The sequence below is a fragment of the Lissotriton helveticus genome, chromosome 5_1, assembly GCF_964261635.1.
Source record: "Lissotriton helveticus chromosome 5_1, aLisHel1.1, whole genome shotgun sequence".
NCBI lineage: Eukaryota > Metazoa > Chordata > Amphibia > Caudata > Salamandridae > Lissotriton > Lissotriton helveticus.
Window position 1 is genome coordinate 631,021,734 of NC_136065.1, and position 23,724 is coordinate 631,045,457.

Here is a 23,724-nt window from a genome sequence, read left to right on the forward strand (position 1 = left end):
GTGCGGATCGGGCAGTAGCCTGTGTACAGAGTGGAGTTGGTGACCCCGTATATCAATGTCGGCTCTAGTATTGTTTTTGAGAGGAGAAAGCCGACCATTGAGACCCCAGCGAGCCCAACTGAGCACTGGCACGAAGCGTGTTGCAACTCCCTCCCTCAATATGTGGGAGGATCCCAAGAGACTCACCTGCATCAGCAGAGCATCAAGAATTCCCCGTCCACTGCCTCCACAGGACCTTGTGTGAGGAAATTGAGGACACCTGACTGCTGCCCCTCCCAGGCTTCGTATGAGGAACCTACCAGAGACAGCCACTGCAGATTAGGTACCTGCGAAGGGGGAGTTCTCAAATACTCCTGTCCCTCCCGTCCTGCTAGTGCAGGTAAAATGTATTTACAAGCCAGATGGGCCCAGGGGAACTGGCTTGCCTTGTAGCTCTTCGGTGGTGGAACACTTTTGACCTTATTGTGGGACTCCTTAAACTCAGACTACTAATGGGGCTTAACCTGAATGCCACCAATAGTAAATAGAGAATAAGCAGTACTACTAGAAGAAGGGGTGTGGGCCTCAGCGACCCGCCTTTAAAACACTAGAGCCCTGACCTCAGAGGATGTCTGTGTGGTTTCTGAATGTCATATTTTAATCTATGTTCGTATATAAATTGTCCTTTTATCATTGAAGCAAGTAATCAACTGAACAATAATTTATTGCTGCTGCTGAAAGCATTTTGAAATGCGAGCATGTGTTCACCATCCTATGTCTACCTCAATCCCAAGAAGCCGTGGACTGCTCGACTCATGCTACCACTGAGAGTCAAGTGCTGGAGGTGTACTTGGCACAATTGCTCAGGATCAATGGAAGATTGGGTCCCGGGACGTCAAGCGTAAAAGGCCTCAACCCCCATGTTTAGGCTCAGTAGCTCCTGCTTGCCCCATGGCTCTCTTAATGGGATTCTGACACACTATTTTAGGGTTTACCAAACAAGATGCTATACATAATGACTCTGCAGATGGAAACGGAGGCAAAATCTTCAAGACCACATACCTTACATAGACTTCATTGTCCACCAGATGGCCAAGCACACAGAAATGCCTCTTATTTGCAGTTTGTTTCAGTCAATTGTTTACCTCTTAAAGTGATGTTGCCGATGCATAAATTGAAAAGAGTAACCTGACGGAAGACCTTTCTCAGTCCTATGTGTGAAATGATGGAAAGACATCCTCAGAAATGAAAGAAAAACAAATGTATTAATTATACTTTACAGAAACGCTTGGGAGTTACCCAATTAAATAGAGGTTTATATGGTGATTAGGTTACACGATGTAAACATCAGCATTTAGCTGCTATATTCTAGCATTAATGTGTAGGAAGGTAGGAGCTGCTTCTTAGGGTTACCCCCACTTTTTGCTTGATGTCTCACTGTTTTTGACTAGTCTGACTGGGATCCTGCTAATCAGGACCACAGTCTATCTGCTTTCTCCCTTAAATTGACATATATGTACTTTGGTACACTCCAGATTGGATACTGGGGTACCCTTATCAGTCCCTAGTATTTTGTACCCATATACCCAGGGCATAGGTACCCCAGAGGCCTCCCAAAGGCTGAAGCATGTATTGTGCCGCCCATGAGAGGCCATGCAAACTGAACATCAGGTCTGCTACTGCAACCCGTATAAGTTGATATAAGCACCACTTACTTTAGATATAGGTTTACTATATCTATTGGTCACTACACTTAAAACGTATAAGTCGCCCCTATAGCAGGCCTTAACAATCCTGAAGGCAGGGTGCGGGATTTTAAGTGAGGGGGTGCCCCTGCATGAGCAGAGCCTCTCTGCAGCCTTCGGAGACCATTCTCCCGGGTTGTCTGTGACTCAGCAGGACATATAGGTAGAGGTGCATTATAAACTTGCGGTAAATGCTATCTCAAAAACGTCTGCATAGTGTGTGCATCAAACACCTTGGAATCATACCTCCACACCAGTAACTGGCATGGGAGGTATGATTCCACCCTTCAGAAGCAAGCTTTGTGGGGTCACTGGTCTAACTGATACCAGCCTTCTCGACGCGGAAAGCACAAAATGGATGCTGCCGACCAGAGATACATTTCTGCCCTCCTGCTGCTGAGCCAAGCTCGAGCAGAGGAAGACAGCACAATAGACATCCTGTCACAGGGAGGTGTGACCACCACCCAGACAGGGATTAGTGTCTTGGGGCAGGGTGGGTGCACTCTGAGAGTGCCTGAATTTCTGCACCTGGGGCACATTGGGTGCCCCTGTACATAGTCCAGTTCAAACCAGTTCTGGGAGCCATTGGCTCCTGCTCTGGCGTGAAACTGGACAAAGGACATGGGTGTAACCACCCCTCTGTCCTGCCCCTCCCCTAGGCGTGTCCCCTGAATCTGTCCAACCATCTCCCGTGGGTACAAAAGGGCTTACCTGGCTGTAAGACTTTGGACTTTACGTGGACAAGATTCTACAAGAAGAAACCACTGGCCTTTGACCGTCTGAACACTCTGGACTTTGCTGGACCTCGATTGGGCATGACTTCATCCCCCTTTCCGTTCGAAGCTTAGTTTGTGCCTTTGCTCCATACAGACTCCTTGCACGACCTGTGGTGCACTTAAGACACCTGAAGAATCTCCCTTGGAGTGAAGGAGTCACTTCCCTGCATTTGCAGGCACCTAACCGTTCATGCGGACTCCGTAGATTTCAGCAACACAGGAGGTGGGTTTCTGAAGGTCCCTGAGGTTGATCTGCCCTCTCACCGAGTTTGAGGCCAGTATCCCTCGTGGGGACTGCATAACCCGAACCCCTGTGCACCGCATCCATTTGCTGTTGCATATGTTTGTGGGTGATTCCCGAGCTTGTGCATTGGACTCCGTGTAGTCCTGACACTGAGCAGTATTTGCACCAAAGAATTCCGGCTTCCTCGCACCGAATGCTCCGTGGGCTGGTGCTTTATTTATTTATTTATTTATTTGCTAGTTTGTATAGCGCTTGAATCGACTCCAAGTGCAGTATCTCTGCGCTTTTGGAGCCGGTCGAACAGAGGGTGTGGATAGAATAAGAGCTAGATCTCATTTTTGAACAGTACGGTTTTCAGTTGCCTCCTGAATTTGAGATGTTCTGTACACTGTCTCAGGGAGAGAGGAAGTCTGTTCCATAATGTGGGTCCTGTTATTGATAACGCTTTGCTCCCATGCCTTGCTTTTTTAGCACGGGGCACCACTAGGAGAAGATTGTTGCTTGACCTTAGAGATCGAGTTGGAATATAAGGAACACATTTGTTTTCGAAGTAGGCGGGCCCTTGACCATTTAGACATTTATGTATCAGACAACATATTTTAAATTTGATTCTCCGGATTGAAAGCCAGTGCAGTTGCTCAAGGAGGGGCTTAGATGGAGTTCTCGGGGGAACATTGAGAACTAGGCGGGCCGCCGTGTTCTGAATAACCTGTAGCTTAGCCAGCACACCTTCGTTGGCAGAAAGCAACAGGCCATTACAATAGTCAATCCGACTTAAGACAAGTGCCTGAACGAACGTTCTCCTGAAGGAATCCGGTAGCAGGGGGAAAACTTACATAGCAGGCTAATAGTGTGGAAGCATGAACCTGAGATGTAATTGATATGTTGTCTTAGTGATAATTCTTGATCCAGGCGGATCCCTAAGTTCTTCACGACCTGCTTGGGTTCGGGAACTGCTCCCAAGTTGTGCGGCCACCATTCTGGGGTCCATAGCATTTTGGCATCTCCAAACAACATAACTTCAGTTTTACTGACGTTGCACTGAAGGCAGTTGGAAGACATCCAGTGTGCCACTGCCTTCATACCTGATGAGAAGGAGCTTCTTACTTCAGCGGAGAGAGTTTTGAAAGGGAAGAGGAGCTGTGTGTCATCAGCATAGGATACTGGGATGAAGCCATACATGCGCATCACTCTTGCCAGGGGTGCCACATAGATGTTAAAGAGGGTCGGGCTTAAACAGGAGCCCTGTGGCACCCCTTTCGAAATCTCTACCTCCGCCGAGCGATATGCACCCATGGTGACACTCTGGGTGCGATCGGATAAGAAGATTTTTAACCAGGCGAGGGCTTTGTTCTTGATACCAGCGTTCGACAACCGATCAGTCAAGATGGTATGTGACACGGTGTCGAACACTGCCGACAGGTCTAATAGAACCAGGATCACTGAGAAGCCCTTGTCCTGGTACATGTGCAAATCATCAATGACTGACAGAAGGGTGGACTCCGTGCTGTGTTTCAGCCTGAATCCTGACTGAGAGTAGTCCAGGCTGCCAGCAAGTTCGATATGACTGGACAGATGGTGGTTAACATGCTTTTCGATCAGTTTCCCTAGGAAAGGTAATAAGGAGATGGGCCTGAGATTGGCTAATTCGTTCCATGGGATGGCAGTGTTTTTCCTAATTGGTCTAACAAGGGCTCGTTTCCATTCTCTAGGGACATTGCCTGTGCTGAGAGAGAGGTTCACCAATTTTTCAATCATAGGGCAGAGCTGTTCAGTCAGGGCGGGCATTATTCTGGGTGGGATAGTATCATCTGGGCTACCACTTTTGATCTGTGTGGTTAAAGAGGAGATTTCTTTCAAAGAAATAAGAGGGAAGGTATCTAGTGTATGTGTGTCCTGCTTCAATTCGGCATCCACCTGAGAGAGCGCTATATCTGTGGTAATTGCCCTGTTAGCGCTGACTATTTTTTCATAAATTTTATCTATTTTATTAGTGAAAAAATGGGAAATTTCATCACATAGCTGTTGGGATGCCAGCTCAGAGGATTCACATGCTGCTGGTTTGACAAATGTTTGTAAAATTTGGTATAGGACTCTGGGTGAGTTCCCTGCAGCTGTGATTTGTGAGGCAATATGGGTTTTGCGTGCTACACGAATAGCTTTATGGTAGATAGATAGTGAATCCCAGTATCTCTTCTTGTCCTCTGCCAGGTGAGAAGTTCTCCACTTCTTCTCTAATTTCCTGGCGGTTAGTTTTAGTGTCCTTAGGTGGTCTGAGAACCAGATTTCCTGTTTGTTGGCAGGTCGGGGTTTGAACTGTTTCAGAGGGGCTATTTTATCTATAGCTTCCTTAGTCGCTCTTTCGAATTTTTCGAGTGAGGTGTCAATATTTTCATGGGGTAGGATGGAGGGAGTATTGAACTTCTCCTTGAAGGAGCTAGCGGTAACTTTATGCCACTGTCTACGTACACTAGGTAAGGAGATCGGGCCTGAGGGGGTAGTTTTGAAATAAGGAGTATAAAATTAGATAATAAAATGATCAGTCCAATTAACCTGAGATGCAGGTAGGCATGAGACTGACGGGGAGATAGATAAAATCAGGTCCAGGGTGTGACCTGCCTGATGAGTGGGTCCAGAGTTGCGTTTTGTAAGTCCTAATAAGGACAAGTCCGTTAGTGGAGATTGCGGCTCGCTGCAATCCAACCTTTCGCTGTGTACATTAAAATCCCCTACTAATATAAAGTTGCTCTCATTGTTGACATGTGGGGCAAGTAGCTCAATCAACATGCTGGGAAAATTCGTACATGGCCCGGGAGGACAATATACTAGGGCACCTTTTTGACTTTCTTTGGGGGATAGTATTATTTTAAAAACTAGTAATTCAATTTCTGGGGTGCTCAAGTCTTCTAAAATCGAAATGTTAATTTCTTGTTTATGCACAATAGCAATCCCACCACCTATTTTGGTGGGGCGGTCCAGTCTGACTATTTTGTAGTTATTTGGAACTCCCAGAGTTATGGCAGGGGTAGAGTGCGGTTTTAGCCATGTTTCCGTGAGGTAACATAAATCAGGTTGTTTAGAGGAAATTAGGTCCCAAACCTCGGCAGTATGTTTGGAGAGTGACCTAATGTTGCAGAGGATATTTTCCCTCCCTGAGGGAATATAGTTACTTTCAGTAACAGCATTAGTAGCAGGGTCATGTACTTTGAAACACTCGGAGTTAGTATCTCTCGTGTGTGTGTTAAACTGATTGTGACAGTGGAAGCAGGAAAATGGCCCTTCTACCTCAGGGTAATCCCCACGCCTGCAGCCCTCTGCAATATGACTCGAGGTCCCCTCGCGACTCCTGGTCATTCGGCCTGTGGGTCCTCCTGGGGGTCATCTTGATTGTTCTTGGGAATTCCTGGTTACTCCAGATGTGCCCTGACTTCCCATTGCTTGGTGAGTCTCCTGGACCTTGATGATCCACACCGTAACCTGTTTGACCTTCCTGCTTGGGTTGCTTTTGCCAAGGCTTGTTGGTGACCCAGCCGACACGACCCCTCAGCACTTGACATCCTTCATGGGACAGCTCACCTCCGGCTCCTGGTTGTCCTCGACGTCTCCTAGTCCTAGTGCTGCAGAGTCATCAAGCATCCCTTCTGCACACCTGAAGCACCCGACATTGCTGGGCATCAGTCTACCGAGCCCCTGGTCACTCTGAAGTGACCCAGACTCTGTCCCCTCTGCTTTCATGTTCCTTCCTTCCAGAATCCAGGCTTAGATTCCACTGGACCCTTTTCGCCTTCACGGCAGCAGTACTTCTTTGCAGCTCTCCATTGAGAATGACTGCAGTTTACGATGCTACTTCAGACCTGTGCACCCGGCTCCTCTGTGATAGGTAACTCGGGTACCTCCTTATCCACGGGTGGGGTGGCTCTTCAAACTCCAGTTCCAAGGGGTTCGCTCAAAGTCATCCTAGAAGGGTCCTTAAACTTTAAAAGTGTAACCGCGATTTCCCCATAGAATTGTACGCAGCCCGTGGTCGTGTCCCCACACTGCACCTGCCCTCAGTGGGGTCCCTGTCTACTCACCTTGAGTGGTTCCTTGGGGTCCCAGCGATTCTACGTGCTCCAGACCTTGTCTTGATCTCAGTCATGACTGTTATGCCACTATTTTGGTATATGGTTTTGTCTCCCCCTGGAGGCCACTGTGTAATGTGCTACTTACAATTCTTCTATTGATCTCGTATTGTGTGCTTTGTGTTCTATCCTCGTGTAGAGGATAGTAGAGTGTTATATTAATAAATACATATTTTTATATAACTATTGTGTGGTTCCCCTTCATTTAGTCATTCAGGAGGTGATATTCTGGTAAAACAAGCTACTTTACATTCCGTCAAGATCAAGCCTGAAGGCTGCTCTCCACAGCCACCACTAGGATAGCTTTCTAAAGGTCATCTTTGACCTCATACATCATAAGGGTCGTTTGGACTGGTGCAAGGTGCCCACTTTAATTAGTGGTCAGCATATACCAGGTCAACTTCTCACATAATGATCTATAAATAATCTGCAAAATCAAATCATCATTTTCAAAAATGGGAGGTTATAAGTAGCTGCAGTCGGTCATGCACCTTACTTCTTCACCATCACTACCCTGTACCCTGGGCCCCTCTTACCCAGAATGCTGGTGGGCCCGGGTTTCCGCCCCTCCATGTCCTTCATTGCCTCCACATATCTGTTCGCCATGTTCTGCCATATGGCATCCAGTTCCGCACCTGCAACCATGGACATAAAACTTTATGGGAGCTGTACATACAATTTAAATAAAAAATCTTACAGGACAGCAGGACGGGATCACTCACTCACACATGAAACACCGAGTGTTAACCCTGAATGGCGATGTTACATTAGCAGCTCTCCTTGCTACAATAAGCAGGTGCCAATGTACCACCAATATTTGACTACTGACCAGAAAAGAATACTGTATAAGAAATAACCTCCTTGAAATGGATAAGACCATAGTCACTCTGGCCAGCTTGAGCCTTAAGGAAATGGATGCTAAGTTTACACGTGTGATCGAACCCACTCCCCAGCCCATAGAAACAGAACCTGTTCAATCCCTCCCACTACCAGCCCAAAGCATTCCTGCAACCCTAATTACATCCAAACCCATTCCAAAACCCCGTACCACCATTGCAAATACTATTGCACCCACCCCTAGTCTAGTTGTACCGAAACTCTCCCACCCGCATAAACCAGCATACAGGCCGAACACCGACCTCAGGGCAGCAGCTAATCATCCCCCAAGGCCACCTTTGGTGTATAACCCAACACGTCAGGCCAGTCGCCACAACTTCCGTGGAGGGTTTATTGACCTCCCGCCAGAAGCAGGGTCGTACGTTATTATTCTAGCCGGTGTTCCAGAGTTGGATCCACAATCCCAGGAGAATGATCTCTCTCTAAGAAATAAAGTCATCCACTGGCTTAATTCCAACAAACAGCTCCCCGACCACCAAAGAAGTAGTGTACTTATGGTCCGGAGAGTTCCCTGGATCGGCCGTACGCACAAGTCCATAGCTGGCGACTGTGTGGTGGTATCATTTTCAGACCCCCACACAGCCCAGTATCTATGTGCATGGCCATCTTTCGAGGCCAACTCTACAATAGTGGTGAGGCCTCTCACTTTTTTTTATCCTCCTAGACAACAACCTGTGAGTGAGGGGTCATGGTCTACTGTTAGGAACACTAGTCGACCTACACATAGCTTTGTTGGACATAATCAACATAATTGGTGGCAAGGGGTTTCCACCTCCAATAGGTTCGGCTGCCTGGAGGAGGTGGATTGACCCGAGAGGTCTGGAGACCTATCTCCCATTAAGACCACCCCCCACCAACGGAGGCCTCCACCCCCAAATTCATCCCCCACTGGCCCTTTCTCGCCTAATAACCCGGGTGCATTTTTAGACCCGGTAAACATTCCTGCTTTGGCTATGAATGAAGTAAAGGGCGTGGTACAGCCACCTTGCACCCTAACTACGGCCTGTTCACTAAGAGTAGCCTCTTGGAATATTGCAGGGCTACGGGGACGCCTGGAAAATGACGATTGGGCCAACTTTATCGATTTATATGATATCGTCATCTTCCAGGAAACCTGGTCAACTGTCCCATTATACAGGCTGGGTTACCTCAACTTTTCAAAGCCGGCAACTAAGAGCCCTAAGGGTAGGGCCTCTGGTGGCCTTACCATTTGGATTAAAAATAACCTGGGCTTCCATGGTAGGGAAACACTGGTGGCATGTGCGGATCTCCTATGTATCAGCTTGAGTAAACCTAACACCCCAGATCTCCTTTTGGTCGATGTCTATGCCCGTGGTTGTCAGGGTGGGAAAAAACAAACTGTCCTGGACGATCTTGATCTTCTATTTAAGAACTTCAAGACCGACCAGTTTGTTATTGTAGCGGGAGACTTGAATACCTCCATTGAGCCCATCTCCTCCTTGGCAGAGGTTGTGGGTTCTGAGGAGGACACCGTTTGGGCCATCCCCCCGCTTAGTATCGCAAAGGGTGTGAGGGGCACCGAGGCAGCTCTACACTGGCTGGGCTTTTGTTTAGAATGGGGCCTACGGGCCGTCAATGGGCGCACACGCTCTGATAGCCTTGGGTCCAACACCTTCGATAACGGTCTGAGCTCAAGCCGTATCGACTATATATTGATTAAAATTGAGTGTTGGTCCATTGTACAAGACATGGTGGTAGAGCCTCGCCCAGAGAGTGACCATAATCCCCTTTCACTTGAGATTCTGGTCCCAGGTATGGGGGCCCCAGTTAGGGGTACTAATAGCTTAACATCTGATGTAGTTTTGTGCGACAATAGGCGTCGTGTAAAATGGCTTAGGGTTTTGGATGACCCAGCACTTATCTCCAAGATTGAGGAAAAGGTGTGGGGTGTGTGGAGTAGGATGCCTCAGTTATCTCCTTCTGGCAACGCAGACCCCATAATCACTAATCTCCACGAGGAGTGTTTCTTGGGCCTTAAAAGTCTACTCACGAAACCTTCTAGGCCTGTTAATGCCAGAGTGCACAAAAAATGGTATAATAAGAACTGTAGAGCTGCCCACAGCAACTTATTAGCTGCGGTGAAGGCCCGGATCTCTGATGACATAAGGATTGCTAGGCAGTGCTACAAGCGTACCATCTGGGCTGCTAAGCGAGATTGGGATAACTCCTATTGGCTTGACCTCCTTAGTGCATGTGATTCCCCCAACCTAACAGATTTTTGGTTGATTGTAAGGAGGGGAAGGGATCCTACCGCACAGATCCCAGTAAACCATGTCTCCGCTCAATCATGGGTGGAATTTTATACCGCACAATTTAATGACCCAAGTACAGCGGAGGAACCGATGATAAAAACTACACTACCATGCCACCTTCCATATATAGGAGACAGACTCCTATTTTCGGAAACCGACACTGCACTTGCTCTTGAGTCTGTTCAGCCGGGTAAAGCTCCCGGCATTGATGCCATTCCCGCTGACCTTTTTAAGCTCAAACCTGACCTTTGGATCCCTTACATCACTTTACTGGCAAATAACTTAGCTGCAGGGGCTGAAATTCCATTTTCATGGAAGGGGGCAGAAATCTTGCCAGTGTATAAGAAGGGTGACCGCTCCCTCCCCAACAACTATCGGCCCATCAGTTTGATCGATGCGATCCAGAAAATCGTGTCAAGAATGATCTTGGCAAGAATTCAGGGTTGGATCGATTCAAATAATATACTCTCCCCTATGCAGGCAGGATTCAGGTTTGGGACTAGCACTGTTGACCAAGTCTTCCGGTTCACATTACTTTTTTGGAAGGTGGTCCTGTTGGGTGGCGGCATGTTATATGCTGCATTCGTTGACCTTAAGTCGGCCTTCGACTTAGTTCCAAGGAAGAAGCTGTGGGAGGCCCTTAGTCGCTTGGGCTTTCCGCCTGAGCTCTTGAGCCTAGTCCAGCGACTACACGAGGACAATTATGCCCAGGTTAGGTGGGGTAGTCAGGGGCAGGTGACCAAACGCTTCCCTGTACAACGTGGGGTTCGCCAAGGCTGTGTCCTAGCCCCCACGTTGTTTCTCCTATTTATTAATCAGGTTACCCAACATTTTATTAATACTCAGTCGGATGCACCTATGTTGGGTGGTCGAAAGTACCCCATGCTAATCTTCGCAGATGACACCCTCCTCCTTTCCAAAACTAGAGCTGGGCTTCAGGTAGCCCTGAATAGATTTTCCGAGTTTTGTACAATGAACGACTTGCAAATAAATGTGGATAAAACCAAATTTATGGTTTTTTGCAAGAAAAATCCCCCCAAGTGTACAGTCTCCTTAAATGGAATCCATATTGAACAGGTTAGGGTCATGACATATCTTGGTGTGACCCTAGATCACCAACTCAATTGGAACCCCCAAGTGGAGACGTCTAAACTCAAATTTAACAGGTTGGCTGGTTGTTTGATCCACGAACAAAAGAACTCCCTAACTAAGTGTGTTACTCCTGCCCTAAAAATCTATGAGGCAAAGGTCATTTCTGCAACCCTCTATGGAGCCGAAGTTTGGGGTCATAAGAACCTCTCCAGTTTGGTAACTGCGCAGAACAGGTTCCTACGGAATCTGGTTAGTCTCCCCCAGTCCACCCCAACAAAACCCCTGTTGCTAGATCTTGGTTGCAGACCGATCGACGAGATGGCCCAGTATCGTCTGGTGGCCTTTTGGCGCCGCCTCTGGACCACTCCCGAGCTTGGTCTGTTTACCCGAGAGTTGGAGGAGGTAAAACTCATGTGGGGGGTGCACAAAGTGCATTGGTTCAGGGTAGTCAAAAATGTTTTGAACACGATGGGTCTCCCGGAGCTTTGGTCCAACCCAGGGGGGGCCACTTTTCCATCCAAACTTGAGTTTAAGGCGCTCTTCTGGGCTTGGAAAAAATCTATTCTTGTAACCCAATCCTTGGACGTAAATCTAACTGGCTCATTCCTAGTGTATAAAGTCATTCCCTCATTAGAGCAGTATTGGGATTTAATCACAAGTGTATTAGATCGTAAACTATACCATCAGTTTCGAATTGGCACCCTGCCCATTAACTCTTTTACAGCAAAATGGGACACGACTACAGGAAACAAATGCCACTGGTGTCCAGACCAGGAAGAGAGTGTTGGCCACTTCTTCTTTGGTTGTCCTGTCTATCGAGCCCCGAGAAGTAAGTGGTTAAGACCGATATGCTTGACCCTGAATTGTGGTGGCTATCGAGATGCACTCTTCAAACTTCGTGTCATTAGATCAGAAGCTGTAGTGGTTTGTGTTGCCAAATTTTTGAGATGGGCCTGGTTGATCCGATCCAAGAAATTGGGCATCCCTGCATGTTGAACGTTCTTATCCAGTTATATATAGTGCTCTGTGGTCGTTAGTGGTATCATTTTATGTGCATGTTATTTGGGTCCCATATGTTTCAATGTACACATGTGTAAAGCATCTTATTGTTTTTAGGAAAAACTTGTGTATATTATCATTCTGTTTGACTGCTTTTCTTATATATTGTGTATGATTGTACATTGTCTTTTATGAATCTTTTATTCGAAATAAAGACTTATTGACCAGGAATACTGTATAAGCTCCAGCTGGCTTTCCCTATCCCAGGGCAATGGCACTTAAACAGCACACCACACAACCCAATAAATGGCATGTAATTGGTTCTTTCTTCCTATACTGAAATAGGGAAGACAAAAAATCAAGTTCAAGAGATGTGGCAGGAGTCTGGCTTTGCTCTACAGGACAAAGCAAGAGCAGAACCACTGCAAGATTTAACATGTAAATAATGCACCAAATATCATGAAGAAATATGATTAACACTATTTAAAAAAATGTTTAAAGTTTATTTATCTGTGTTCCACTTTAGTACATTAAATGACTATGAGTGACATTTACTAAGCGTAATAATTTCAAAAGATGAACTTGGAAACCTTCAATCCGCCTTTGCCCCACCAAATGTTGTATTGATGCTGCTATGAGGAAAACAAGAGACATGTTTTGGGGAATGTGCATGTCCTATATGGGTAACATTGTTATTATATTTGAATTAACATTATAATCCATAAAAGATAGAGATTGTTGCAAATCCTTAAGTGAATTACTTCAAGTTACTCAGAAATTATGCAGTCAAGGAAAGGGAGACAGTAAAGTAAGTGGTTTTGCCATGTAGTTTGGTCACGTTGAGAAGCCAATACTTGTGCAATTTTGTTACTGGATGGATATTTCCTTCTCCTATTTAAGACTGAAGAACTAGGCCTTGTGTTTAACTGCATTTCAAGAGCTAAATGAGTAGTCTGTGTTCAATAAATCCAGTTTGCATAAAAACCAATATTACATTTAAGATGAACCATATAAGAATCTTTTGAAAACGTCTGTATGATTTGCATCAAAAGTAGAAAGTCACAATGAAAATATTAATATTTGGAAGACAGGACAACGCACAAGCAGGATGTATTAAGAATGCATCTGAGGTGTTCTGTTGTACTTAGTTGTAAGTTAAGTGTTAGGGTAGCAGTGGGATTGTATCTAGATTCAGCATTACAACACAACTGTGCCAAACCTTATGTGATCAACAGAAAAGAGCTTTAAGAGGTACCACTGGCATGGTGACTTTGGCTACACCAACATGTTGATCTAGCTCGTTGTGGGATTTGACAGAGCAGGCTTTATGTGCTTCTTCTGAAAAAGAGTGCTTGTATAGCAAATACTATTGTAAATGCGTTAGGCCCAAGCTGGTTGTGCTAACACGGAAAGGATCATGGCAGGTCTAATCGGTTCACTGAGAAACGTTATGTCAAATGCCGTGGGTCTGATTCTGTTTATTATGAAAAGTTCTGAAGAGGGCAATTGTCCTGAACTATTTACTGTGAAAACCACGTCAAAGCCGGTAGTTGTTAATATACTGGGTTAAGGCCTGTAGACTGGTATTTTCTGATGCAGAATCCAGGTCAAATACATCTGGTTTTACAATGAACTACTTGCCACAAACCATACAATGTGGCTTTACATTGTGAATTCTGAAGAATACAATAGGAAGGGGGTTCACATAACTCTATGCCAAACTCCACAGACAGGCCTTTTATATTGTGAATCCTCTAGCAAATGGACTAGGAAGTTATTTTTCATTCTGAAATATGATAAATGCATTAATAAGGATTTTTACTTTGGGAAATCTCTTGAAAAAATGCAATAAGAAGGGGTTTTGTAGAGAGGTATCTTTTTAGGTCTGGTCGCAGTAAATGCACAATTTATCACAGGTAGACTTTATGTTCATTTCAATTGTATTATTTCAATGTATACTTTAGGTCTGCCTAAAATGTTTCATGGGTCTACCTCGGCAGAGACCACATGATCATGTTTATGCTCATGTTCTTTATCGTTAGGTCGAGGACCTAAAGGCTGCGCTTGCGCAGTCTTTGGTCGGAGATTTAATGATTTTTAGACGGGGCTTGGAATCCGCCTCTCTCCTCCACCTCTTTTCCATTGGCTGGCTTCCTAAACGGAGGCCAGCCATTGGAGGAGAGGGGAGTCACTCCAATGAAGCCCCGTCTCTTTCGGATTCGGGGGCGTATTTTTGGAGTTTTTTCGCCCTGTGACGTCACCCGTCACTCAGAAGCCTAAACACGCCCCTGAATCCGAAAATTTCCGATGTTTGCGGCCGCCATTTTGGTTAAATCCCGGGTACTGCCTGTCTGCTGTTGTTGCGCTCTGCTTGTTTTTCTTGTTTTTGTTGTGACATGGGAGGCCCGGTTGGAGCACAGAGCCTCTGTTGAGATTGCGCTCTTATAACCCCTAGCGCAGGGAGCGCTTTATTTGCTAAAAGCCGGTGCCCACCCGGCATTGTCCGCTAGCTTGCGGCCTCGAGGGTGCCCACCCCTCAATTGGACGGAACGGCACCCAGCCGCACCAGCCTGCAGCGTACCTCGGAGTATGCTCCGTACTAGAAGCGTACAAAAGCGCCCGGGTCCCTATGCCGCGTACGCTTGAGGCGTACTAAGGCCCGCATTGCCCCTTTGTCCCAAGCCGGTGCCCACCCGGCATTGCCCGCTAGCTTGCGGCCTCGAGGGTGCCCACCCCTCATTTCGACGGAACCGCACCCAGCCGCACCAGCCTGCAGCGTACCTCGGAGTACGCTCCGTACGCTAGAAGCGTACAAAAGTGCCTGGGAGCCTATGCAGCGTACGCTTGAGGCATACTAAGGCCCGCATTGCCCCTTTGTCCCAAGCCGGTGCCCACCTGGCATTGCCCGCTAGCTTGCGGCCTCGAGGGTGCCCACCCCTCATTTGGACGGAACCGCACCCAGCCGTACCATGCTTGCAGCGTACCTCGGAGTACGCTCCGTACGCTAAAAGCGTACAAAAGCGCCCCGGGTCCCTATGCAGCGTACGCTTGAGGCGTACTAAGGCCCGCATTGCCCCTTTGTCCCGCGTACGCTTGAGGCGTACGGACGCCGCACCACACCGGAAGGAGAAGCCGGAAGGAGGACGGGAGCCCACCCCGCCTCCACAGGACCCAGCGCGTCTCCGGGCTCCGCACCGGAGCGGGAGGGAAGGTCCGGCCGCAGCACCAGAGAGCCCCGCCACGACAAGCAGAGTCCCCGCCACAGCAGCCGGTGAGTGTGGGCGCCTGGGGCAGCATTTGGCCGCAGAGCCTACCAAGGCTCCTGGGCACTGGAAGAGCTCAACAGGTAACTGGTGCACGGCATTCGGGTGGGCGGGAAGTAAACTACTCTGCCTCACTCGATGCAGGCGGGCACAGGCCGGCACTCGGCCTAAGAAATCGCCCGGGCCAACCATGGCCTCCCGATGATTCCCTCAGCACAAGCGTCTATGCCCCGGACCTCACCGCAGAAGCCGTGGCCTATCACCTGCCTCCCGCCGACCCACCCGGCCCTGGTGTATGGCTGACATCCAGTTTTTGGAACCAGGCAAGGCTTGGCATTGGCCCGGACAAGCCCCGACTCGGAAGCCGAGAGTAGCACCGGGGCTTGGGTTCCGGTTCCCCGAGGCCTCCTCCATGACTTTCATGCCACCGCCTCACACTGGAAGAGCTCAACAGGTAACTGGCGCAGGGCATTGGGGTGGGCAGGAAGCAAACTACGAATACAGAAGGTCTAAAATGGATAAAATACCGACCACGGAAGTAAATCTATCCTAATGCCAGTGATCTTGCTCCCCTCCCCCCCTGGCTGTGCTTGCTTCCCTGCCCCCCTGGCTGTGCTTGCTTCCCTGCCCCCCTGGCTGTGCTTGCTTCCCTGCCCCCCTGGCTGTGCTTGCTTCCCTGCCCCCCTGGCTGTGTTTGCTTCCCTGCCCCCCTTGCTGTGCTTGCTTCCCTGCCCCCTGGCTGTGCTTGCTTTCCTGCCCCCCTGGCTGTGCTTGCTTCCCTGCCCCCCTGGCTGTGCTTGCTTCCCTGCCCCCCTGGCTGTGCTTGCTTCCCTGCCCCCCTGGCTGTGCTTGCTCTCCTACCCCCTGGCTGTGCTTGCTCTCCTGCCCCCTGGCTGTGCTTGCTTCCCTGGCTGTGCTTGCTTCCCAGCCCTCTGGCTGTGCGTGCTTCCCTGCCCCCTGGCTGTGCTTGCTTCCCTGCCCCCTGGCTGTGCTTGCTTTCCTGTCCCCTGGCTGTGCTTGCTTCCCTGTCCCCTGGCTGTGCTTGCTTCCCTGCCCCTGGCTGTGCTTGCTTCCCTGCCACCTGGCTGTGCTTGCTTCCCTGCCCCCTGGCTGTGCTTGCTCCCCTGGCTGTGCTTGCTTCCCTGCCCCCTGGTTCCCCTGCCCCCTCGCTGTGCTTGCTTCCCTGCCCCCTCACTGTGCTTGCTTCCCTGCCCCCTTGCTGTGCTTGCTTCCCTACCCCCTCGCTGTGCTTGCTCTCCTGTGTGTGGCTCTGGGTGTGTGTGTGTGTGGCTCTGGGTGTGTGTGTGTGTGTGTGTGTGTGACTCTGGGTGTGTGTGTGTGTGGCTCTGGGTGTGTGTGTGTGTGGCTCTGGGTGTGTGTGGGGGGGCTCTGTGTGTGTGTGGGGGGGCTCTGTGTGTGTGTGTGGGGGGGCTCTGTGTGTGTGTGGGGGGCTCTGTGTTTGTGGGGGGCTCTGTGTTTGTGGGGGGCTCTGTGTGTGTGTGGGGGCTCTGTGTGTGTGGGGGGCTCTGTGTTTGTGTGGGGGGCTCTGTGTGTGTGGCTCTGTATGTTTGTGTGGGTGGCTTTGTGTGTGGGGCTCTGTGTGGGTGTAAATCCAATAGGTCATGCATTTGCGAGCTATTAAGCTATTTGGCATTGTAAATGACAATGCCATTTATTTAACGATTAAGCTATTGGCAATGTAAATGACAATGCCATTTATTTAACGATTAAGCTATTGGCAATGTAAATGACAATACCATTTATTTATGATTTAAAAAAAAAAAAGTCATGAACAATGCCAATAGCTCTACCTTTAATAATGCCGAGACCATTGCATTGTAAATGCTTGTTTTTTAAATGTAGTCGATAAAAGAAGGTGGCCTCTTATTTTCCATTATGAATGACTTGAAAAGCCTGCAGACAATCTTGCTGATCGTGAAAAGCCTTGTGTACTGCAATCGGCCTATATAGGGTCAAAGCTAGTTTCTAGAGCTCTAGCGTATTGGTGTGCATATTGCCACCTAGTGCTTAAAAAGGTAACAGAAACAGATTAGGTGTACTAGGTGAGTTGTCTGCTGAGATATTTCTTTTGGCTACATGATTTACACCTATGGATTCTGTGAGGTCCCTAAAGGAGAGGTTTCACTTTGAGATTCCACTTTAAATCTTGTAAATATTTGTAACTGTGTGCAGTATTTAGTTCTGTGTTCATTACAGTCCTTTTCCTTTTTAAAGAAACATTGGGTGGATATTGATTTATTGTTCATTTTGTGTGTTGCTGAGTTTTACATTTCTAGACCTCATCACCTCCCAGAGTCAGCTTCGGGCTGCTTTGCCTTATTACCCTTAGTTTGAAGTGCTAAAAGGGGTACTTATTTCCCAGTTTAAGGAACTGAAGTATAGAGGCACCTAGACACTAAAGGTGAACGACCCACATTAGCACAAGTGGGGCTGATTAACTAACTACCTTCTACCCGGACAACACAAACCAGATTTCTCAAGTACAATAGAAGGGGTATTGCAATGTGAAATCTCTTATAAATATAATGGGGGAACCATACAAAGTCGTTGTATATTGTGAGCTCGGTGCTGTATACAATGTGATGGGGGATTACACAGTTTACTCTGACAAATGCAATAAGGAAATGATTGTCAACTCTGAAAAATATAGTAGGACATATTTACCAAGTCAAATTTCTGACAACTTCAATGGGAGGGAATTCTTTCATTGTAAACTCTCTGACAAATACAAGAAGCGCTTTTACAATATGAACTCTATCACAAACAGCTAAAGATGGGGCTTTACATTGTTTACAGTCACAAATACAATATGCAAGGGGTCTACACTGTGAACTCTCTGCAACAAGAAGTGGCTTACTACATATCTTCCTTTTCTTGGTCTGGCACTGGAAAATGTTTACTATTGCCTTAGGAAGATCGGAGGTCCATGTCAATATAAACTTTTAGCCTTTTTAAAATGATTGATAGGTCTAAATGAGCAGAGACCACTTGGTCGGGTTTATTTACTTTCAAATTGAAGCCAATCCGTTTTCTTTACGGATTATTAATTGCGGTGACAAAAGCAGTAGTCCTCTAATTTTTAATTTTGAAAGACTTGACACAGTCTGATTAACCTCTTTGATCGTGAAATGCCTCATGTTTTCAAATAGGCCTGTATAGAAACATTGCTGGTTTTAAGGATTGAAGACTGCCGGAGTGCAAATTGCCTCTTGGTACCTCACAGATAACAGAAACTGACTGCATTTACAGGGTTAGTTGCCTCCTGTATTAATTCGACATCATTTTCACCCTGCATTATCTGTGACGCCACAAAGGTAGACTCCCAATTAGTTATTTCACCCTAAATCTTGTAAATATTTGCCATTTTGAGTTCAGTATTTAGTTGTGTGTGCATTAAATTAGTTTTTCCTATTAAAGAAAAGACCGTGATTGGGCATCAATTTATTGGGTGTTATTTTTCTGTGCTGCTCAGTTCTGTGTTTCTAGACCACATCACCTTCATTCCACATCATATCCCTAAAACAATCTTGGACTGTTCTGCCTCAATATCCTGACAGTATGTTTTATATTCTGAATGCTAATGTATTAAGATCAGGGTTTACACTTTAACATTGTGAAAATTTCAAGAAATGTTAGAAAAAAAGGGTTTGCATTGATAACTGTGTCAGCTACAGTAGGAAGAACTTCAATTGATGAACAACATAAAAGGGTCTGTACTTTTTGAACACTGTGAGTCCATTCAACACAAATCTCTATTTCAGGTGGTGCATACGAAGTCTTAACTTCATTTTGTACATTTGTAATTTTAGGATTGGCATTTAGTTGTGTGTGAATTAAAGTATTTATTTTCATTTCGAAAGTAAAGACACCTGGCATTGATTAATTACGAATTATTGTGCACTCTGTGTATTTCTTTATGTAACCTCCTCTAATTTGTTCTTAAAGTGTTATTGTTTTATTAACTATGCTGCCGATATTCATTTCAAGATACAATATACTGGTGCTAACTCTGACCTTCCCCTTAAACTTGGGGACATGCTTTCTTCTATCTCATATTTAATGATTAATAATTTTTTTAATATTAATTCTGATAAAGCGTAAGTTTCAACAAGAGTGGAAGGTCCAGGGATCCCAGGCCTATATCTTTCTCTGTGATTATTAAAAGAGTGAGGGAACCATACTCAAAGCTCTGGACCCTACGAGCTTCAAAGTTTCAAGTTAAGGTTAGGTATGAGTATACGTTCCTTTTCTGTAAGTAGATGAATTAATCACGTATAAGGCTAAATCCTTCTTGTCTTCGTTACAAACACCATTCAAATACTAGAAATTCATTCCATTTTCGTTGAAGTTATCCAAGAAATTGCTTTATTGAGTTGGGACTCGCGCCGCACACCGGATTACCCATAGGACCCCGCTACCTCTGGAGATTTACCTCTAATATAAAATTGAACGTGGAACATAATCTGTGTTGTTACTGTGCATCGACAAACCTGAAAGAACTTTAAAAAATGAAGTAATCAAACCTTTTTAGCCTTGAAAAAGCCCTGGCGTTACACGCCATATAGGGCGAAACACGTGTCGGCTGTTGTTTGCTCTTTGTAGAATCAATAAAGCAATTTCTTGGATAACTTCAACGAAAATGGATTGAATTTCTAGTATTTGAATGGTGTTTGTAACAAAGACAAGAAGGATTTAGCCTTATACGTGATTAATTCATCTACTTACAGAAAAGGAACGTATACTCATACCTAACCTTAACCTGATAAAGCGTAAGTGTTGGTTCTAGGGAAATCATCCTTAAACACAGATTATGAGTGAAATGGAACGAAATCCCTAAATGGAATTCTGCTCTTGTCAAACATGAGTGGGCTGTTGTTCTTCCATCTGGATATACTGGATGTGAGAACAATGGACCCAATATTACCAGCCAGAAAATCCACTTATTTAAATCACCCTGAGAAAGGGCTGCACTGCAGCCTTGACACCAGCAACCCTCAGCCAAAGCACAGGGGGGACTATAATTCTCTACCCTGCCGGGCGGCTGTCTTGCCTTCCCTTTCCCTGCACAAAAGCCTGTACACACATTTACCACTTGCTGAGAGCAAGTAGTGAATATGTATGTGAAACCCTTCGGAATAGGGAACACCATGCAGAATTGTGTCCGTTAATTCTGAGTCTGCATAGTTATTCCTCATTCTGAAGTTGTTTAACTCCACTGTACTGGTGGAGATTTACTGCAGGGTATCAGTAAATCACAGGTGCAGAGTTTGCTTCTCGCCAGTACAGTGCAACTCATAATCAAGAACTTTGCGTTAACATTTTGCAAAAAGTCTCTAGCTTGTGGGCTTGGGAAGATTTGGTGTATGCCCAGGCTCTCAGGCTACACTAAGAGGGCCTTACCTTCTGCCAGGGCCTCGGCCGTAGCCAGGTGAAGTACCGTATCATCACTAACGGGCCAGTCAGGCAGCTGGGCCTGTATGCTCTTCAGTCCCCCAAGCTCAGCAAGTTCCTGGTGTATTTGTGGCCCAGAGGTGCAATACTCCCATCGCTGGTTCCGGTAACCCAAGGCATCTCCTGCTGCGCTCAGAAGCATGGCAGCCCGGTATGCATCGCGTGTGTTCCTGGAATAGACCCAAAAAAATAGCATTTGATATTCGGGTGCCCTTAATGTTGGGTGGGGTAGTCTTAAGTGGGTAGTGCCTGGCGGGGTAGTTTTAAGCAGGGTCTGTACGTATTTGAGTAAATAGGATTACCAAAGGAGTACATGTTACCGGGACACACTATTAACACTATTAAATCCTGATTCTAATCTATTAGTCAACTGTGTCGAGATAAATTGACCTAAGACTGCAACTCCCAAAATCCGCCTATTTCTTTAATGGACCCCAGGGACTGTCTAAACGCTTCTTGGTGACAAGGAGTAAACAGGTAACCCTGTAGGTGAAGAGCTCCTATGAATTATTTCTAGGAGGTGTGGACCTCAATGGAGATTGTATCAGGTGGGGATTTCAGTGTGTGTAGGTGTGTGGGGTTTGTTTGGGCTACAGCTCCCCTTGCCTGCAAGCCTATCACGGTTTGTTTTGGATCAGCCACAGCAAGAGCCCACGTTATGCGAACCACCTTTAGGAAGCACCGATTTTTGTTATTTAAAAAAAAATTGACTGCGTTTTGGGACTTTTAGTTGTATGTATTTCTCCCATTATAAACAGGGACTTTGTAGGACTCCTAGCAGGCAGTGCTGTTGGTTAAGCTTGGATCAGATTAACGTTTCGAGTGAAGTATGTACTCGGGGGGTAAAAGGAAGGATGGTTTTAAGCAAAGGAGGCGTAGGGTGCTCCAATCTACCACCCTGTGGTTTCTGGAGAGTGTAGTCTCAGGCGAGATTATTCTCGCTGCACTAGATTCGAGAAGGGTGTCATTCCGATGGTCGTTATCTCTGAAAAGAGTGGCTCAGGTGTTTATTGAGAAGGTGCTCCGTTGGAGAAATACCAGTCCGATCCCGACTGGGGGAGTGCAAGCGGGATAGTCCCTCTGGCCGGAAGTGTTAGAAGTAGTAGGGGGTGGAATCTCGCGGTAGTTATTTCTAGTGAGTAAAATCTCAGGAGTTCCGTTTTGCTCACTCCATGCTGTAACACTGCAGCTCTTCGATATTCTGTCGTGCTGGATCCGGGCGTTTTACAGGGCGGGTCGGGGTTGATTACTCCTCCTGTCTGTCTGACTCCCTCACCGTTAATCTGCCTCGCACCCGTGTTTGCATCGGTATGTCCCTTCACACAACACCCCCGTTTTACGCTCCTCTCCTGCTGCCCAATAATTGTGTTTCCGTTGAGTTCGTATACGTTTTTTTGACCTTTGATTCCTTTGCCACAAACGTTAAACTTTCTGCTAGCTAAGCATCCCCTCCCCGGTCAGTCTGTTTAGGTTCGCTGAGCCGGCGCGCATGCGCTATCAGCGAGAAGCGGGTTTCAAAAGTGCTACCCACAATGTTATTAATTTGCCAGTTTTATTTTGTGAAGACAGGACCCAAGAGAATCGCAACACTTTACATAGCGAAGCATCACATAAAAATAATATTAAAGAATATAAGCACTTAGTGCTAGGGAGTAACAATATGGGTATTAAGGAAAACCTAGAATTATCACGATATATAGAGTAAAAGTGTGGCTATAGTGATGCAGTGCATATACATTAGTACATCTATCCATTGTAGAAAGTGTATACTAAGTGCTAATGTACAGGGGCATGGTGCCAGAGTGCCTTGCATTGAGAAGCAACGCTTGGAAATAGTTATAGAGAACGTCAATGTAGATACAAAGGAAATGTGTCATACACAGTAATAAAAAAGATAAACAAAATGCAGAGTTGGCATCAGCTATAAAAGAATGGACACAATTTTATGTTCGGTGTCTATGTCAGATTATATAAACACAAGAATGTAAACACAAGGGCCAGGCCACAACCTTGCTCGTCCATTGTCACAGGGATCCTCAGTGGTTACAGACAATAAAGCTACTCGGCCAGCCTGAAAGCAGCAGCCATGCTTCCCCGGAGAAGGGGCAAAAATCGATGCTTAAGTAGAAATCAGAGGGAGGAGGTGGTCGTGGCAACTGAAGACTATTGATGAATCTGCACCCCCTTTATCATAGTTAAACAAAGCTACCTAGACATCTGAAGCAAACGTGCCACATCTTTCAGAAGTCTCAGCAGAGAGGCCAGGGATGTTTGAACATCGTTCTGACCTCCCTTATCATCCTACAAATGGGTTAGAGACTACAGCAAGCAACGCGAGACAGAGACTTTGGTTTTTGGTGCTCAAAGCCACCCATAACCTCTACCGCAGGATTCCAATCTTTAGTCCTGTTATTTCACAAGAACAACATGTAATGTCTTGACACACACATTCATCGATCCCTGTTGAGTAAGAGCGATGGTTGTTTTATTTTAATACATATGGGAAAGAAACAAAAGTTGCCAACAGATTGTCTCATTACTCAAGGGCGCACACTGAAAGCCAGAAGCTTTGATGGCTGGTTCTAAATACGGCTGCTGGGCTGAAGGAATTGGTCTACGGTCTTTACATTGTAGGTACAACAAAAACAGAAATGCAAAGAGACCAAAAATATTCTCCAGAATTACATTTAACAACAAGCATTGGCATAGCCAAAAGGTCTCACCTTTGGGACCTTATAAGTGTTTAGTTATCCAGCACAATATCCTTGGTGCAACAACCTCAAGTGTTGCATGGCTAAACACTTATAAGGTCCCAAAGGCGAGACCTATAGGCTATGCCAATGCTTGGTATATATGGCTTACT

The 23,724-nt window shown here is 46.4% G+C and overlaps 1 protein-coding gene across 1 annotated transcript in view; it reads right to left on the bottom strand.

Annotated features, from left to right (window-relative positions):
- LOC144753316 (ADP-ribosylhydrolase ARH1-like) overlaps window positions 1-22,195 on the bottom strand; it is a 94,662-nt gene extending 72,467 nt beyond the window's left edge. The window contains exons 1-3 of the mRNA XM_078641054.1: window positions 22,031-22,195; window positions 20,811-21,031; window positions 7,402-7,500 (exon numbers count right to left, since the gene is read on the bottom strand). Of these exons, the coding sequence (XP_078497180.1) occupies window positions 7,402-7,500; window positions 20,811-21,031; window positions 22,031-22,035 (325 nt within the window). The 5' untranslated portion in view covers window positions 22,036-22,195. The remainder of the gene's footprint in view (window positions 1-7,401; window positions 7,501-20,810; window positions 21,032-22,030) is intronic.
- Between the last annotated feature and the right edge of the window lie 1,529 nt (window positions 22,196-23,724).